The following is a 19,142-nucleotide window of genomic DNA, read 5'->3' on the forward strand; positions in this document are numbered from 1 at the left end:
GAGGGTTCACACAGAGCCCCTGTCTTGTGGGGAGAAAGGAGGATGCTAGGATAAGTTGGGGGATTGGGACAAACAGAACCCCTGATAGCATTTGGTTGGAGGAACCTGACATGCTGGGAATAGATCAGGGGTGAGCAAACTACGGCCCGCGGGACCGTCCTCCTGGCCCGGGAGGCTCGCCCCTGACCCCTACCCCACTGCTCCCCCTCCCTCGCAGCCTCAGCTCGCTCGCTCCACCACCGGCACAATGCTCTGGGCGGTGGGGCTGTGAGCTCCTGGGGCAGCACAGCTGCAGAGCCGTTCTGACCCAGTCTCTGTGCTGCGTGGTGGTGGCGGTGGCATGGCCCGGCTCCAGCCGGGCAGCGCGGCTGTAGCGCCGCCAGAGTAGGGGGCCACAGAGAGCCCTTGGCAGGAGGGAGAATGGAGCACCATGCCATGGGTTCAGGGGAAGCAGTCGCTTCCCCTCAGTACATTTTTCAAAAGCGGCGCCTGCTGGGACGCTGCTGGGGTCCTGCAGGCAAGTGGGGGGGCATCACGGTCGGACTCCGGAGGAGCCATTGGGGGGGGCGGCGGGCGCGGCCAGAGGAGCAAAGGGGACAGCTCCTCAGCCATCGCGCCCCACGCTCAGCGCGGCCCCAACATCGCCGCAGTCAGAGCATGAAAGGCCTTATTTAAAACCAAATTCTAGTGCTATAATATGGGACTATTTCCCAAAAAGCTGCTGGTGCTGCAGACCATCTGGCTTCATTGTAGGTAATTTTGCATGTCTGCATCTAGGTCTGAAGAGTAGAAATGAGGTCTTCTGTAAATAGCAAAACCCCTTATAGCCAGAGCACCATGCACTTGTATTAAGAGTTACTTCTCTTCTGCACACCATGGATTGATGGGAATTTTCAGGCAAGCAATAAAAATGTAAATATGAGTGAAATTTAATCTTTTATTTTGAGAGGCTTCCTGCTCCCAATCAAGCTCATGTCCCCATTTTCTTCCGTTGGTGGTGGATGTAAGAGGAAGAAAGGGCTTGGATAATGCAGTCCTTTTGATTTTGACAAAGACACACACAGAAAATTTATATTAGAGGAAATAATCTCCTGTAATCAGGACCTTAACACTCCAGTGTAGAATTGGAGTGCAACAAGGACTTCTCTTCCCGTTTGCACTAAAAATTCAGACAGCATTAAGGCCTTTTGTGAGCCATGTCTCTGTCTGAGATGGAATAATTTAAACTTTAATATTAACCCAGACCATTAACTCTAGATTATATGGAAAGCTATTATAGTATTGCAAACTTTGCGTTAGAAATAGAACTGTAAGTGTCACAGGAGAAATCTTGCAATTAGCTTTTCTGGGGGAAGTTGGTGGCTACGGGACAATGTTATTAAAAGAATGTGTCGGTGTGTTTTGAAGGCAGCACAATATAGTGGTGAGTTGGGAGCTGATCATCAGGAGACATGGTTTCTTTTTGCAGATCTCCTAATAACTTTGAATTTGGGCAAGTCACTTCACCTCTTCACTATAGTTTTCCACATGTAGAATGGAGCTAATAATCCCCATACACACGCAGTTTGTAAAGTGCTTTAACACCTTTGGTGAAAGGCTCAAAGTGGAAATAATAGGTTTTTTGTTTTTGTTTTGGGGTTTTGTTTTGTTTTTAATGGTTTTGGTGATACACCCATTGCATATCTTCCCTTCCCAACCCCAAATTGCTGAATTAATTTTCCCTCACCATGAAAATACATTTCAGGACCTATGGGTCCTTTTTCATTTTTTCCCACCACTGGACACCCTTTCTGCTGTAGATGGATGTAATGCTCTTTATCTAGATCAAAAATTTTAAAATAGGATAGCTCCATTAATTTAATTTATCTCCTAGAACTGGAAGGGACCTTGAAAGGTCATCAAGTCCAGCCCCCTGCCTTCACTAGCAGGACCAAGTACTGATTTTGCCCCCGATCCCTAAGTGGCCCCCTCAAGGATTGAACTCACAACCCTGGGTCTAGCAGGCCAATGCTCAAACCACTGAGCTATCCCTCCCCCAAAAGAATAAAAGTTACTATTGTGAGTACTTCATAGAATCTCAGGGTTGGAAGGGACCTCACGAGGTCATCTAGTCCAACCCCCTGCTCAAAGCAGGACCAGTCCCCAGACAGATTTTTGCCCCAGATCCCTAAATGGCCCCCTCAAGGATTGAACTCACAACCCTGGGTTTAGCAGGCCAATGCTCAAACCACTGAGCTATCCCTCCCCCCAGTCAAAACAGCCTATGACAAGATTTCTGTCTTGATAATTTATGAATCAGCAGGGATCATTGTATCTGACATCCTGCATAACACAGCCCGTAGAACTTCCCTGAAATAACTTGTTTGAACTAGAGCAGATCTTTTAGAAAAATATCCAGTCTTGAATTAAAATTTTCCAATGATGGAGAATCCACCACAGCCCGTGATAAGGTCTTCTCATGGATCAGTAACTGGTTAAAAGACAGGAAGCAAAGGGTAGCAATAAATGCTCAGTTTTCACAGTCAAGAGTGGAAACTGTACTGGGACTAGTGTTGTTCAATATATTCATAAACGAGCTGGAAAAAGAGGTAAACAGTGAGGTGGCAAAATTTGCAGACGACACACAATTACTCAAGATAGTTAAGTCAAAACCTGAGTTACAAAGAAATCTCATTAAACGAGGTGATTGGACAACAAAATGGCAGATGAAATTCATTGTTGATAAATGCAAAGTAATGTACATGGGGAAAACATAATTCCAGCTATACATACAAAATGATGGGGTCTAAACTAGCTGTTACTACTCAAGAACAAGATCTTGGGGTCATTGGGCTCAATGTGTGGTGGCAGTCAAAACAAGCTGACAATGTTGGGAGCCATTAGGAAAGGGATAGATGGTAAAACAGAAAATATCATAATGCCACTATATAAATCCATGGTACGCCCACTCCTTGAATACCGAGTGCAGTTCTGGTCACCCCGTCTCAAAAAAAAAAAAAAAAATTAGAATTGAAAAGGTGCAGAGAAGGGCAACAAAAATGATTAAGGGTATGGAACAGCTTCCATATAAGGAGAGATTTAAAAATCTGGGACTTCTCGGCTTGGAAAAAGGCGTCTAAGCGGGATATGGTAGAGGTCTATAAATTCATGAATGGTGTGGAGAAGATGAATAAGGAAGTGTTATTTATTCCTTCACTTAAACAAGAACCATGGGTCACCTGATGAAAATAATAGGCAGCAGGTTTAAAACAAACATAAGAAAGTACTGCTTCACACAGTGCAGAGTGAATCTGTGGAACTCATTGTCAGGGGATGTTGTGAAGGCCAAAACTATTAGTCCAGATAGTCAGGGATGCAACCCCATGCTCTGGGTGTCCCTAGCCTCTGATTGCCATAAGTGGGGAGTGGACGAAAGGGGTGGATCACTCGATAATTGCCTGTTCTGTTGATTCCCTCTGAAGCCCCTGGCAATGGACATGGTTGGAAGACAGGATTTTGGCTAAATGGACCATTGGTCTAACCCAATATGGCCGTTCTTATGTTAAATTGTTCCAGTAGTTAGTTACCCTCACTGTTAAAAATTTGTGCCTTATTGCTAATCTCAGTTTCTTGCTTGAGCTGTCATTGGATCATGTTATACCTTTGTCTGTTAGATTGAAGAGCCCATTATCAAATATTTGTTCCCCAGGTAGGTACTTATAAACTGTGATCAAGTCACCCTTTAGTTGTCATTTTGATAAATTAAATAAATTTAGCTGCGTGAGTCATCACTATGAGGCATATTTTCCAATTCTTTAGTTATTCTTTTTGCTCTTCTCTGAACCCTTTCCAGTTTATCAGCATCCTTCTTGAATTGTGGACACCAGAACTGGACACACTATTCCAATAGCAGTCGCATCTGTGTCAAATATAGAGGTAAAATAGCCTCTCTGCTTTTACTCAGTAGTTCCATATTTATACTTCCAACGATCTCATTTGGCCACAGCATTGCATAGGGAGCTCATGTTCAGCTGATTCACCGTGATGCCCAGGTCTTTTTCAGAATTCATTTTTCCTAGGGTAGAGTTCCCCATCTTTTAAGTATGGCCAACGTTTTTTGTTCCTAAATGTATGATTTTACCTTTGGCCATATTGGCAAGCATATTGTTGGTTTGTGTCTAGCTTACCAAGTGATCCAACTCGATCTGTATCAGTGACCTGCCCTCTTCCTTATTTAGCACTCCTCCAATCTTTGAGTCATCTGTAAACTTTATCAGTGATTTTATTTTCTTCCAGACATTGATAAAAAGGTTGAATAGTGTAGGGCCAAGAATTGATCCCTGCAGGGCCCCACTAGAAACTCATTTGTTTGATGACAATTCCCCATTTACAATTACGGTTTGAGACCTATCAGTCAGCTAGTTTTTACTCCAATTAATGTGTGGCATGTTGATTTTGTTTTGTTCCACTTTTTGTAATCAAAATGTCATACAGTACAAAGTCAAATACCTTAATGAAGTCTAAATATATTGCATCGACACTATTGCCTTTATCAACCAAATTTTTAATCTCATCAAAAAATATATCAAGTTAGTTTGACAGGATCTGTTTTCTATAAACCCACATTGATTGCCACTAATTATTAATATCCTAATTTCTTTATTAATCATATGCCATATCAGCTGTTCCATTATTTTGCCTGGGATCAGTGTCAGGTTGACAGGCTTATGATTACCCAAGTAATTCTGTTGACCCTTTTTAAATATTGGCTGAACATTAATTTTCTTCCAGTTCTCTGCAACTTCCCTGGTGTTCCAAGACTTACTGAAAATCAACATTAATGGTTCAGAGAGCTCTTAGTCCAGCTCTTTCAAAACACTTGGATGCAAGTTATTTGGACTGGCTGACTTTTTTGAGTGCTTGCTCATGTCGAACCATTGTCTAGTTGAACATTGACAGCTTGCCACCAAAGATCACCACAGCGCAGGTCACCTTCACCCAGACAGTTTCCCAGATGCCAGTCTCCACCGGGGTGGGAATCGCTCCCTGTCCTGGCACCGGTCTCCATCTCCCCGGTACCGCTCGTTGGGCAGGCACCATTCCTCACCTCGCTGGTCACCGACCAGGGTCAGTCGGCAAACTCAGGCCTCAACAGCTCTGCCCTGGTCACCGGAAGGGCAATGGTCTAAGTAGGACCAGGAGTTCAGCCCCTCGCCAAGGAGGGGGATTTGCCGCCAACCCGCGAAACCAGCACAGCACCTGCAGCGACCGCATGGTAGCAGGGACATAGGCCCCCTCAATGACTGTACTGGAACCTGTGGGGCATGCCCATAATGCTGGTCCCATATTCCCACCAGTCCTCCCTGGCCGCCTCAAACAAACTACGCCTGGCACCCAGAGTTGGAACATGGTACCAAATCCAACGCGGGAGCAGCACATCGGCCTCCAATAACTAAGGAGCTGTCCCCAGAGAAGGAAGGGGAACCTTGAGCACCTCAACCCGCATGTCAGGGACCCTGTTCTGCCATGGGACCTGAATCTTGTGCTGTTGCTGCTCACAGGGTCCCCCTTCGAGCCTCTGACTTCTTGCTCTCTCCTTCTCCTGTCCTGGAAAGTCGCATTCCTAGTTGTAATAAAATACGCCCGCCGGGTCTCTGAGATTAAGGCACTTACCTCAGAACCACCCTATACGGACTTCTACAAAGACAAGGTCCTGCTGTGGCCACACCCAGCTTTCCTGCCCAAGATGGTCTCGCAGTTTCATATAGGCCGGGACATTTACTTATCTGTCTTTTTTCCAAAGCTGCATAAGGAGAAGGAGGAGGAGCATAGATTGATTTCCCTAGATGTCAGGAGGGCGCTGGCCTTCTACATTGAAAGGACCAAGCCATTCCGCAAGTCGACGCAATTGTTCATCGCGGTGGCCAACGGGATGAAAGGTTGTCCAGTGTCCTCTCAAAGAATTTCTTCTTGGACTACTTCCTGCATTTGCTACTGCTATGATCAGGCGAAGATGCCACCACCAGCGATTGTAACCGCCCACTCGATCAGGGTGCAAGCCTCTTCGGCAGCTTTCCTAGCCCAAGCACCTCTCCGGGACATCTGTAGGGAGGCCACATGGTCATCTGTCCACACGTTCACGTCCCATAACGCACTTATCCAGCAGGCCCGGGACGATGCTGGCTTCAGTAGAGCAGTACTGCAAGCCGCTAGACTGAACTCCAAGCCCACCTCCGAGGATATTGCTTGTTAGTCATCTAGAATGGAATTGGCGTGAGCAAACGCACGAAGAAGAAAAAATGGTTACCTACCTTTCGTAACTGTTCTTTGAGATGTATTGCTCATGTCCATTCCATTACCCGCCCTACTACCCCTCTGTCGGAGTTGCCAGCAAGAAGGAACCAAAAGGGTGTAGGGTCAGCAGCGCCTAATACACCCACACATGAGTGTGGCACTGAAAGTGACACTACAGCCAACCCTACTGACAACTGTGCACGCTAAGGCAAAAATCTCTGACAACTGTGCACGTAGGCATGTGCACACCTAGAATAGACTGAACATGAGCAACACGTCTCAAAGAACAACAGTTACGAAAGATAGGTAACCATTGTGGGGGGGGGGGGAGTTTTTGTACTTGAGCAATGAGTTGTAACAATAGCAAGTATGTGTGGTCAGTTAAAGTGCTTCTGTCTTTTTATATTTTAAACTTGAAATACTCAAGCAGTGCTTGAGGGCTGTCTCATTTAGATGTCATGTATTTAAATAATTAATCATCCTTAGACGTACATCTGATTATTCACAATAGTAAAGGTAAAGCTTGAGGGAGATATTTGAGGCCTGTTGGTTTTGTCTGTAATCTGTTTTTGCACTCTTAAATTTCGAATGTAGATTCAGTTTTTCATAAAAGAGCAATGCTGTAAGCTGGTTGTAAAGGAAAACTGGGGGTTCTTTTATATAACCTTTCAACAAACTTTATACACTGACAGTGAGGCGTAGCTACTTAAGGCTGTGTAGACTCTCTCCCTGGTTGAAATGGAACTGCTACAATGGGCAAAATTGTAATTTTACTTGTTTGCTGTTGAATGTTGTAATGGGATCCATTTTTAACTAGTTACATAACCTCCAGTTCACTTGAGCAAAGATCTCTAGAATGGCAGAGGTATATCTGTCATTTCCTCAGTCTTCCTGAGTGAGTCTCTGTGTAGTAGCCTCGCATTCACCACAATAGTAAAGACTTTTTAGATCACACGTAACTGAGCCACCATAAATCTTTTGCCCTTTGATCCCTTGTTAGCCCCTCACTCTTCCATTTTAAAACCTCTACTCCAGTTGCTCACAAATTCAGACGATTTTAAGGCAAAATCAAATTGTCTAGGGCAGGGGTCGGCAACCTGCGGCACGCAAGCTGATTTTTAGTGGCACTCTGCTGCCAGCCGGGGTCCTGGCCACCGGCCCCGCTCAGCCAGCTGCTGGCCTGGATGGACGGCAGCGGGCTGAGCAGGGCCGGCGGCTGGGAACCCGGCTGGCAGATGGAAGCCCAGACCGGCAGCGGTCTGAGCCACTCAGCCCGCTGCCAGTCTGGGGTCCTGTCCACTGGCCCCTGCCAGCCGGGGTCTTGGCCGCCAGCCCCACACAGCCCGCTGCCAGTCTGGGGTTCCATCCGCCGGCCCCTGTAAATGTAAAATGTATTACTGGCACGCAAAACCTTAAATTAATGAAGACTTGGCACACCACTTCTCAAAGGTTGCCGACCCCTGGTCTGGGGGGAGTGAGCTTGTACAGTATTCATTTATATATAAGCTTAACATCTATCTACTTTGACTAAAGACTTCAGAAATACTAGGAGGACTATCATTGTGAAGATAAAGGATTGAAAATGAAAAGAAAATAAATATTTGGTTAAAGTGAACAAATGGAAAATCTAGGACACAATTCATTCTTGGTTATTCAGTCCCTTAAAGCACTGAACTATCTATTTTGTAAAGGTGGTGTGTGCGGGAGGGCTCTAACTTGTGTGTTTTTTATCCTCAGCACCTAGCAGCAGTGGAAGAGCGAAAGATCAAGTCCTTGGTAGCCCTCTTGGTGGAAACACAAATGAAGAAACTGGAGATCAAACTTCGTCATTTTGAAGAGCTGGAAACAATCATGGACAGAGAAAAAGAGGCAGTAAGTGCAGGAGACTAATTCTCTATGATATCCTAGAGCAAGCCAATGGCTAGAGAGGTCTCTGCATGTCAGAATAGCTGGTGTATTAGCAATTTCATCTGTTCCTAACACTTTAGATATACAGCTCTCGTTAGCTCACCTAGGATATATCTACACTGCAATTAAAAACCCACGACTGGCCCATGCCAGCTGACTCAGGCTCAGGCTAAGGGGCTTTTTAACTTTGGTGTGGGTGTTCGTGCTTGGGCTGGAGCCCGGCTCTAGGACCCTATCAGGTTGAAAGGTCCCAGAGCTTGGAGACAGCCCGAATATCTAAACTGCAATTAAACAGCCCCTTAGCGCCAACAGAATCAGCTGGCACTGGCAAGCCACTGCTGTCTAACTGCAGTATAGACATACCCTCAGAGTTACTCACATTAAGCTGTTTAATTCACCTCTCTGATGTGTCTACCCAGGATCTGTTCTGTAGTGTAAAAGAGTGAGTTAGGACTGTCTATTATGCATTGGCCTCTAATTTGCCTCTTGCCCCCACCCTGTATTCATTTTGGGATGAAGATTTACAGAGCCTGTGCAGAGGTTACATCTGATGAGTAGGGGGAGAGGAGCAATTTGTAATTCAATGATGGCTATTCTTTACTCCACAGGGAATGGGGTGGGGAGATGCTTTTCATACATCACTGGGGTATAGTCTCTAGGACACCAACCTTCTGCCTTTCCTGTCCTACCTTGGTTTTAGATCAAACACCTAGTTTGGACTTTCAATCTGCTTCTCCAATTCTTTTGTGGGAGTTGCTCTTCCAGCTCTCCTGAGATTCTCACTTGCTCTGTGCTTTTATTCAGTATTCTACTCAACCTGAGTAGCAGAGTGGGTGCACTCCTGTGGGCAGCATTCAGCTCCTTGATCTGCACAGTGCACTTTACACTCCGGAGGAACTCCCTGAGTAGGTAACAGATCTCTGAGCTGGAGAAAGAATGGGCAGCTCTCAGAGAGGGGAGAGCAAAGAGGAGGATGCAGTCATAGGCACAGAGGGGAATGATGAGAAATAATAGGAAAATGGCAGGTCAAAAGGGATAGAAAAAGAAAGCTAAGAAAATGGGAAAGAGGAGAGGGGGCCAGGAAGACACTGCTCTGGGAACATGCTCAGATTGGCATGGAAGGCAATGAGTAGAGACAATGGAGGGAAAAGAAGAGGAGATGAGCAGCAGGATAAGGTGATTACTGATCAAAGAATCAGCATTCTGTCTTGGGAAGACACTTAGCATAATAGTAGGAGCTAGGACACGGGTTTAGTTTAATTTCTGATCATTTGAAACATGGCAGTCCTGATACAAATTAATAGTAATAAATTAGTGATTTTGTGGTGGCTTCTTGAGTCCCTTGTTTTAACACTCAGTAATTTCTTTGCTGTGCACAATTAGAATAAGAAATACCAGGGGAAGAGATAGTGTCTTTGCAGGATATGCAGCGTTCACTGAATCAGCCTCTGATATATTGATCAGCTGTTTTTTTGAATGAGACATGGTATCCTTTTGACTACTTCAGCGGTGAGCTCAAAGTTAAATTTTTCATCACGTTTTTTGCATATCCTGGTGGAGTAGTTTGTTTCTTCTCTTTGTGGACAGCGTGATGGTAGAAGTAGATGAGGTTATGGGATATTTACCTGTAATTCCTGGGTTTTCCATACCCGCCTTGTGACAGATATAGCAACAGTAGGCAATATTTTTGGGGACTGTATTGTATTAAATCTACAAATGGTTTCTGTATGATTGTGTTCTACTCCATGGGGGAGGGTTACCACAGCTGCTACAGGAACTAAAACCAGTGGGATGTGATTAAGGTGAATCACTGAAACTAAATAACTCTAGAGAGGTACATACCGTGCAGTGGTTTGCACAGGCTCCCTCATTCAAGCTGGATTTTCCAGAAACGAGGAAACAGACAGGCCTTTTGGTTAAAAATATATATAAATATAAATAAAAGCTTTCACGGCTTTCTTTCTGATCCAGCAAACTGTCAGGACTTTCTGTCCAAGGTGGGGCCCCAACCTTTGCAGAAGATTTGGAGAAAGAATAAATGTGCTTGCGTAGACAGAGCGGCATGGTAACTTGTAACTGCTGGCAACACCCTGTTCATGGTCCTTGGAAAGCATCGCACAGGGGCTGGCCTTTAGGCAGACTGGTTTGCTGAGGATATCAGTGTAAGGCAGGGAGCTGTGCAGCCTTAAAATCTTCAGTCAGAAGGCAGTGGTCCCTGCCCAGATATATGTGACAGCTGGAGACCTTATTGGACACTCTTAGAGTGGACTGCCGGGGTGGGGGTGTGCGGGGGGGAAAGATATGGATGCAATTCCTGTGGCATTCTGGCAGTCCTCACATGTGAATTTAATGGAATTTACATCCGCATCTTAGCATTAGTCAGACTGATAAAGTTTGACAAACTGTGGTCTTTTATCAGAATAGAATGTCAACAAGAGGTTCTTCTTTGCCTCGTATCCTCAGCTGTTTCCCTGTGCATGTCTGCCTCTGACACTGATTGGCAACTAAAGAAATGGCCGTAACTAAGTTGAAAAGGTTCTCTGTAGATTTTCTTATCTTTAGGGGAAAAACTCCATTTCAGTGACAGCCTTTCTTTCTTTTTTCTTCTTTTGGAGGCAGCCTGACATTTTCTTTTTTAATATTCTATGTATGAGTTCCCCCCTGGCTCCTGGTGGCCAAAATTCAGCTTTATTCCACTGACACACTGGATATTTAGTGGAGTCATTAAATTTAACCAAAACAGAAGTTCCTCGGTATTGTGGCAGGTTCCATACCCACATGTCCATACAGCTCCACTTGAGCTGTCTCAGCCCTCTATTATAGTAAAGGTCACCTGCTTGTAACTGTTAAAAGAAATCTGCAAGTGGGGTTGGGGGGTAGGAGGGAGGAGGTTTTATGCATAACACATTTTGTTCTATTTGTAATCTGAAGCTATTTCAGTGCTATCAGCGCTGATTATGTGTAACTGGAGATTCTATTGATAGCAGCATTGTTGAGCCAGAAGTTGTGGTAACATATGAATGAATACACTCTTTTTACTGTCATGGAAAGGCAGTGTGGGAGGTAGAATGATGAACCAGTGATGGCTGCTGTAGGGTGCACATGTTAGATATTTATAAGTCATTTCTAATTGTGCATCATTTTGAGGCAGCTTGAAAACATTGTGCCTAAACCTTTTCCTGTTGTAGATGTTTACAGCAAATGTACTGAAGAGCCTTTTGTGACTCCTGGACATAGCATTTCTTTCCATTTCCTGTCACCTCCATGAGTCAAGTTGTTCATGCACTGGTTTGTGATGTGGACAGATGTGCACTGTGATCCAGGCTGAGACCATCTAATTTAGCTCCTGTATGATTTGTCATTGTCAGGTTATCACCTGGCTCTGAGAACTGAAAGTTAAATGCATGTGTACTGATGTACTGATCTGCCTCGACGGAAAACCTATGTGTATTGATGACAAACCCTCCTGAAGCCTAATTCTATGGACATAACAATATGTTACGTGTCTTTTTAAATCTGTTTTTTTGCACTTCTCATGGAGTGTGGCTCAGCAGTTTCCGAGCTAGCATGTGGAACCTGCTATGCTGGGCTGTGAATCAATTTTAGGCCTGACTTGCATCACAGCTCATGTATGTTTCACATGAGCCTTCAACTTTCATGAGTCTCTTTTGTGGGACTGTCTGTTCTTGTCCCCCTATCCTTTTTGCCATCCCAGTGGGGAAAATGTGTTGAAGAAAAGCTTTCAAAAGCATTTAGATCTGATGCATATTGCTAGACGTTTGTTTGCATTGTGAGGAAGTTTGTAATAACATTCTACTGGATTGCCCTCTTTACATGTATTTCAACAAGAGAAGGTGGCCTGCACATGGAGAATCAGGAATGTGTTAGAATATAAAAGTAGGCTGCAGTGGTATCTCTTTTTATTAAGCCTTGCTCTCAGGGCCCTTAAAGCAATTTTGCTGTGAACTGCCTGCCACCTATTGTTTCTGTTTTCACACATGAACCATTACACCATTGGAGTTTTTGTCTTTTCATTGTATCAGGTTCCTCCTGGTAAAGTGTCAAATTGGTCAAGGACAAAGAAATCATGGCAGCATGAATAAACACATTGTGGTCATTACATGTTGAAAACAGCCCCCCACAAGAGCTATGCATTATTCATTGGCTCTGGTCGCCATCTGGTTCTGTTGGTGAATGCTCTGTGGCCGAATGGTTTTTCGCTCACACTTTGGTAGTGAACAGTCTGCTGCATAATGTTTTGTGGAGTGGAGTTCTTCTAGACATCTTAAAGTATGTTTGCAATGCGCAAAGGACTCTGAATGCAGACAAACTGTTCTTTAGACCCCATAGTTTGTATTCTAGCTTTAAATGCTTCTATTCTTCTATTTGAACGGGCATTTAGCTTCTGGGGTGGAGAGGATGTTTTTGGTTTTATTGAAAAATCACAACATCTCTCTTTTGTTTCATTCTTCCTGGGGAAGGGAAAGAAGAGTTTAGTTTGTATCTAGACATGGCAGTTCATCTTCACAAAGCGTAACTCAGCTGTGTTGAGATTGCAAAGAAACTGGGAAAGGAATTTATGAGCAGCGTGTCTCAGAGGCTGGTATTTGGTCTCTGATCAGCTTCGTGGCTAGCAGGGTGGATGTGTTTTAAAATAACATTGTCAAGCTGGTAAACTTCATAGGTTACTTTCCAGAATCCCATTTCCCCACATTTTTGCTTTTCTTTCATGACTAACGGAACAGAAGGGGGTTTGGATGGATCTGGTGAAAGCTATGTTGCTGTATACCTCAACTAGATTAACACATTTAGAGGTACAAGAACACACTTATCTGTTACACTTTGCTGGGCTTAGAGTTAGCTAAGATTTACATATGAGCTTTTCTAACCATAATGAGAAGATCAGCATAGTAACAAGCCCCATAGTAAGAAGTATCTTCTGCAGATGGCTTATTTATTCAGCATCTAGGTTACTTGTTACAAAGCTTTGTACTGAAAGCACAATAACAACGTGTTTTTAAAAAGTTCAAGGAAAAGGCAGTTGGTCCAAACATGAAACCGTATTAGCCTCAGCAATCCAAATCAATGGTTAAGGGGTGCCTTGAGGCATAGATTTCACTCTGGAAATCTAGGCATAGAATTAGGACCCCGTATGAACTTTGTGAGCACATGTTGTTGGGGCAGAATTCGGTGGTGAAGTCTTTCCACAGAAAACTCCTCTGGTTGTATCCAGTTCCTTCTTAGGGATTGTCTTTCCCACAGTGCAACATGGAGAGGAAACTGGATCAGAGGAGAGAGTGATGGCGCGCAGAATTGAGAGGAGGTGAACATTTACAGTCTATCTTGGGTTAAATTGTAGTTGTAGTGCCATGGTGTTCCCTGGAATGGAAACACCATGGTAGAGTTAACTAACTGCTGTGGGTGGTAACGGACAATATCCCTTTTTAATGGCACATATTGTCATCCTGACTGCAAAATAGTGGTGAGCTGAGCAGGTAAGTTGCCAATTGGTAATAAGAATGTCTATCATTGTGGGGAGCACTTCTTACATCTTCTCATATTTCTAAATTGAATGTTTTTTCTCTTGACCGCAGTTAGAACAGCAGAGGCAGCAGTTGCTGACGGAACGACAGAACTTCCACATGGAGCAGTTGAAATATGCAGAATTAAGGGCCCGCCAGCAAATGGAGCAGCAGCACAGTCAGAACACACAACAATCGCACCAGCATTCCAGTGGGCCTGGCATGAACCCACTTGGGGCACCGGGTCATCCAGGCATGCTGCCTCATCAGCAGCCCCCTCCATACCCTATGATGCACCACCAGATGCCCCCCCCTCATCCACCACAGCCAGGTAAGAGTTTGTAAGAGAAGATCATCATGATTGAGTAAAGCCAGAGGAAGAAGTGATGACAGATGAAACTACACATCTGCTTGTGTACTTATTTAATGTAGTGCTTGTGTTTCATATAAAGGGTGTCTTATTATAAAAGAGAAATGCACTTTGAGGCCAGAATGGCGAACATTATTCACGTATGATGCAGTTTTGTGTGGTAACTTCTGTGACTTGGCATAACTGCAGGCTGTATGAGCTAATACAGCTCATATGGGGGTCATACTGGATAAGATGCTAAATATGAGTCAACAGTGTCACACTGTTGCAAAAAAAGCAAACATCATTCTGGGGTGTATTAGCAGGAGTGTTGTAAGCAAGACACAAGAAGTAATTCTGCTCTACTCTGTGCTGATTAGGCCTCAACTGGAGTATTCTGTTAAGTTCTGGGCACCACATTTCAGGAAAGATGTGGACGAATGGGAGAAAGTCCAGAGAAGAGCAACAAAAATTATTAAAGATCTAGAAAATATGACCTATAAGGGAAGTTTGAAAAAACTGGGTTTGTTTAGTCTGGAGAAGAGAAGACTGAGAGGGGACATAAGTTTTCAAGGAGGAGGGAGAAAAATTGTTGGTCTTAACCTCTGAGGCTAGAGCAAGAACCAATGGCCTTAAATTGCAGCAAGGGCGGTTTAGGTTGGACATTAGGAAAAGTTTCCTGTCAGGGTGGTTAAGCGTTGGAATAAATTGACTAGGAAAGTTGTGGAATCTCCGCCATTGGAGATTTTTAAGAGCAGGTTGGACAAACACCTGTCAGGGATGGTCTAGATAATACTTAGACTTGCCATGAGTGCAGGGGATTGGACTAGATGACCTCTCGAGGTCCCTTCCCGTTCTACAATTCAGTGATAGGGAGACACTGAAGGTCTTTGGGTTCAGAAGGTGGTGACTTGGTCAGAGCATCTGGAAGGAGATTATTTTCGCTTCTGGATTTTAGACTGAAAAGTAGAGAAGTATCTATCAGGAAGGATTAACAGATGGAGTGATGATAGGGAAGGTTGTAGTAGCTCAAATATGAGAGTTATGATATGGGACTATGAAGGAAAGAACAGATTTTAAGAAATGTTTTAGAGTGAAATGACAAGATTTGGAGAGAGCCTGTATGTGGGGAGAGAAGGACATAAGAATCCATGATAACCCAAAGTTGTGAGCTTCAGAAACAGGAGGATAATGGAGACAAATTGTAGTACTATGATAAATCATGGATTTATTCTGCTACTCTTCCCCTGTTACAATTAGAATAAATGGTTCATCGGATGAGCAGAGTGATGCTCAAAGTGACCCACATGGTTTTCATTAAATTGAATTGAAACCACGTCCATCTCCAGCATTAGTCTCTTCTTTTCCCAATCCCCTGAAAAAATTAGCTTCTTTAAAAGAACACAAGAGAAAGTCAAAGACCAGAGTGGATCTGTAGTTTCGTAAAGGGAAAACTCCAGCTAGTTAAATAATTGGATTCATCTTAGTTACCTTATAAAAAGTGTTACTGTATTCTTCAGTAATAGTCCAAAATATGGCATTTTACAGGAGTGATACTGTAATGTTTGGAACAAGTACCACAAGATTAGGTTCAAGAGATTTTTTTTTTTTTTATAGCCAAACACAAATCCTTCAAATTTTGGAGATGTGGTGCTAGTGAAGCCAATAAACAGTATAAATTACAGCAGGCTACAAGTAATAGGGAAATTAGGAAAGATGTGGACAAATTGGAAAGAGTCCAGAGGAGAGCAACAAAAATGATAAAAGGTTTAGAAAACCTGACCTATGAGTAATGGTTAACAAAACTGTGTGTGTTTAGTCTTGACAAAAGAAGATTGAGGGTGGACCAGATAAGTCCAATATGTTAAGGGCTGTTATAAAGAGGACTGTGATGAGTTGTTCTCCATGTCCTCTAAAGGTAGGACAAAAGGTAATGGGCTTAATCTGCAGCAAGGGAGCTTTAGGATAGATATTCGGAAAAACTTTCTAACTATAAGGATCACTAAGCCCTAGAATAGGCTTCCAAGGGAGGTCATGGAGTCCCATCATTGGAAGCTTTTAAAAACAAGTTGGACAAACATCTGTCAAGGATGATCTAGGTTTACTTGGTTCTACCACATCACAGGGCTCTGGAGTTGATGACTTCTCGAGGTCCCTTCCAGCCCTACATTTCTGATTCTCAAGTGTGTTTCTAACAGCATTTCCTTATGGGCCTAACACATCTCCATATGCACCGTCTGGTTACCTGAGACAGGAGAGATGGACAAAACTGAGGGGAGAATCACTTTTGGTTAGGAATATTAGAGTGTGTGGTCATGTGACCTAGTGTGCTTGACAGCATAGCCTATAGTAATTAAAAAACATTATAAATATCTCTAATCATTTTAATCATTGAATATTTTTACTGATTGTGTATTTCTCTTTATTCAAATTCTTAGATAAAGTTTATAGTTATTTTTAATTTGTTTGCTTATGTGAGTTTGAATTATTTGATAGGCCAAGTGTGGTGGTCACTGCCTTGGTGTGGTTAACCCCTTGTCTCACTGGTGCACCGCCAAGTAGCTTTATTCTTAGCACACCAGGAGGAGGAGTCAGGCACCTACCAGTTGGACACTATGAAATAAGCAAAGATGAAAAATTTTGGAACTGTTCAAAGACTGTGAGGCACTCCTCTTCTGTTCGCACATCATACAGGTGCTAAGCCAGCACCGAAACAGGAAAAGTGTGTTTTTTTTATGTGTATATATATATATAGTGCTAAAAATGTCCTGGAATTTCTTACCCTTGGACCAATGCTTTTCTGATAACAATGATGAGATACTCTGAGATTGAGGTGTCAGAAGAGGAGGTGCAGAAGCAAATTGATCAATAAAAATGCAATAAATCACCAGGCTGAGATGGTCCATTGAAGAGTTCTTAAGGAGCTTAGGTATGAAGTAACTGAGCTGCTAACAAAATATGCAACGTTTCATTGAAACCAGCTGCTGTTCCATAGGATTGAAGGGTAGCAAATGTTGTAACTATATTTTTAAAAAGTTTCTAGGGGTGATCCTGGGGAATTAAAAGCCTTTAAGCCTTACATCTTTATCTGGCAGTTCAGTTCAAATGATAATTAAACTACTATTAAAAAAAAAAAAACCATTTAGACCTTTTCATATCATGAGCTTCCAACCAGCGAAGAAGTTTCAGCAAAGGAAAATAGCGTTTCACTAATCATATCAGTAGAGTAGTGGATGAAGAACCACCGTCTGACAAAACGTATTTGAACTTCTAAAAGGCCTCTGACAAGGTCCTGCAAGAGGCTACTAAAGAACCTAAGGAGAGTCATGGGGTGAGAGGCAAAGTATTGTCATGAATCAAAAAGTAGTGGCTAGGAGATAGAAAGCAAAGAGGATTAAATGGTCAGTTTTCATCATGGTAAAAGGTTGTTAGTAGGGGCTGCAAAGTTGTGTACTAGGTCCCATATTTTAACAGATTTAATGGTATGGAAAGAGGGTTGTGGACAGTGACTTGGCAAATTTTGCAGATGGCAACATTTATTTAGGTCAGATGGGACCAGAGAGGACTGTGATAACTGCAGAGAGTCCTAAATCAGCTAGATCAATCAGAAATTCAAGGTTGACAAATGCAAAGAAATGCATTGGAGGAAAAAATTAAACTACACATACATCGTACAGAATTCTAAACTAACTGTATCAAATCACAAACGGGACCTGGGTGTCCCAGTAGACAGTTGAATGAAGACCCCTTCTCACCTTGCAGCCGTGATCAAAATAGCTACGAAGATGTCAAGTTGCATAAGGAATGTGATGGTGAATAATGTGAAGAATATTATAATACATTTATATAAATCAGTGGTGCGGCCTCATCTGGAATTCCGTGTGCAGTATTGGCCATTCAGTGTTAAAAAGAATATTGCACAACTGGAGGGGTTCAGAGAAGAGCAGCAAAAATTATCAAGGACCTGAAAAAAAACTCTTTGCTGAATCAAGGTCGGGAAGATGAGGATTGTTACATTAGAAAAAGATCCGAGTAAGAGGGGACATGATGGAAGTATATACAATAATGTTCTAGAGATAATGGCCTGGGAACTTCTGTTCCTCCGTCTTATAACACAAGAACAGAGGGGCAGTCAACAAAATTAAAACATGGCAAATTCAAAACAGATTAAAAGAAATATTTTTTTCACACAACATGTAATTAGCTCAGTGGTTTGAACATTGGCCTGCTAAACCCAGGGTTGTGAGTTCAATCCTTGAGGGGGCCATCTAGGGATCTGGGGCAAAACAAAACAAAAAAGTCTGTCAGGGACAGTACTTGGTCTTGCTATGAAGGCAGGGGACTGGATTCAATGACCTTTGGTCCCTTCCAGTTCTATGAGATAGGTATATCTCCATATTATTATTATAACTAACACTTTTCCAAATGAAGTTCAAATATCTAGTCATCCCAACACCCTTGTGATGTAGATGCATATATCCCTATTTTATAGCTGAGGAAACTCAAGACACAGAAATTACTTACCTAAAACTCATGCAGTAAGTCAATAGCAAAGCCATTATTAAAAATAGGGCATTCTTGACATCCAATTCTGTGCTAAATCTACTAACACGTGTCTCTGGGATGGATCCAGTTAACACTTTTATGATAGGAGGATTCTTGGTCCAGTTAAAAATAGTTTCTGCTTCGTGGGTATGAAGAAGATAAAAACTTTGAGCTCATTTTGACATCACTTGGGGTTGTTTCACCTTTCCCCACATTATAAATTGATATCCTGGCCTTTTTTGATGTACCATTTAGCTGTAGTTTGAGACAGTCCATACTGGGAAGAGGAATTGGGTGATGTATGTGTTTCACCTACATCTCCTTCCCCTCTCATGTATATATTTCCCTCCTTGGACACTCCTGTGACAGTAGTGGGATGCAGAATCTTTTGTCTCTGGGTCACCAGTTCATATTTCAGCCCAATCAGTAACCAAGTTTGTTACCAAATAATTGCTGTTTTGGTGGCCTCTCTGAAATAAGTTAATGATTTTAAAATAATTATTGGCTACCAATAATTATTTTAAGGCATCCACATCACAAATCTA

The 19,142-nt window shown here is 42.9% G+C and overlaps 1 protein-coding gene across 2 annotated transcripts in view; it reads left to right on the top strand.

Annotated features, from left to right (window-relative positions):
• SMARCC1 (SWI/SNF related, matrix associated, actin dependent regulator of chromatin subfamily c member 1) overlaps positions 1-19,142 on the top strand; it is a 164,456-nt gene that overhangs the window by 114,870 nt on the left and 30,444 nt on the right. For both annotated transcript variants that reach the window (XM_026652045.2, XM_026652046.2), the window contains 2 exons: positions 8,011-8,145; positions 13,776-14,034. In XM_026652045.2, the coding sequence (XP_026507830.1) occupies positions 8,011-8,145; positions 13,776-14,034 (394 nt within the window). The remainder of the gene's footprint in view (positions 1-8,010; positions 8,146-13,775; positions 14,035-19,142) is intronic.

This window comes from Terrapene carolina, unplaced genomic scaffold, assembly GCF_002925995.2.
Source record: "Terrapene carolina triunguis isolate 2854851 unplaced genomic scaffold, T_m_triunguis-2.0 Scaffold111, whole genome shotgun sequence".
NCBI classification, from domain to species: Eukaryota; Metazoa; Chordata; order Testudines; family Emydidae; genus Terrapene; species Terrapene triunguis.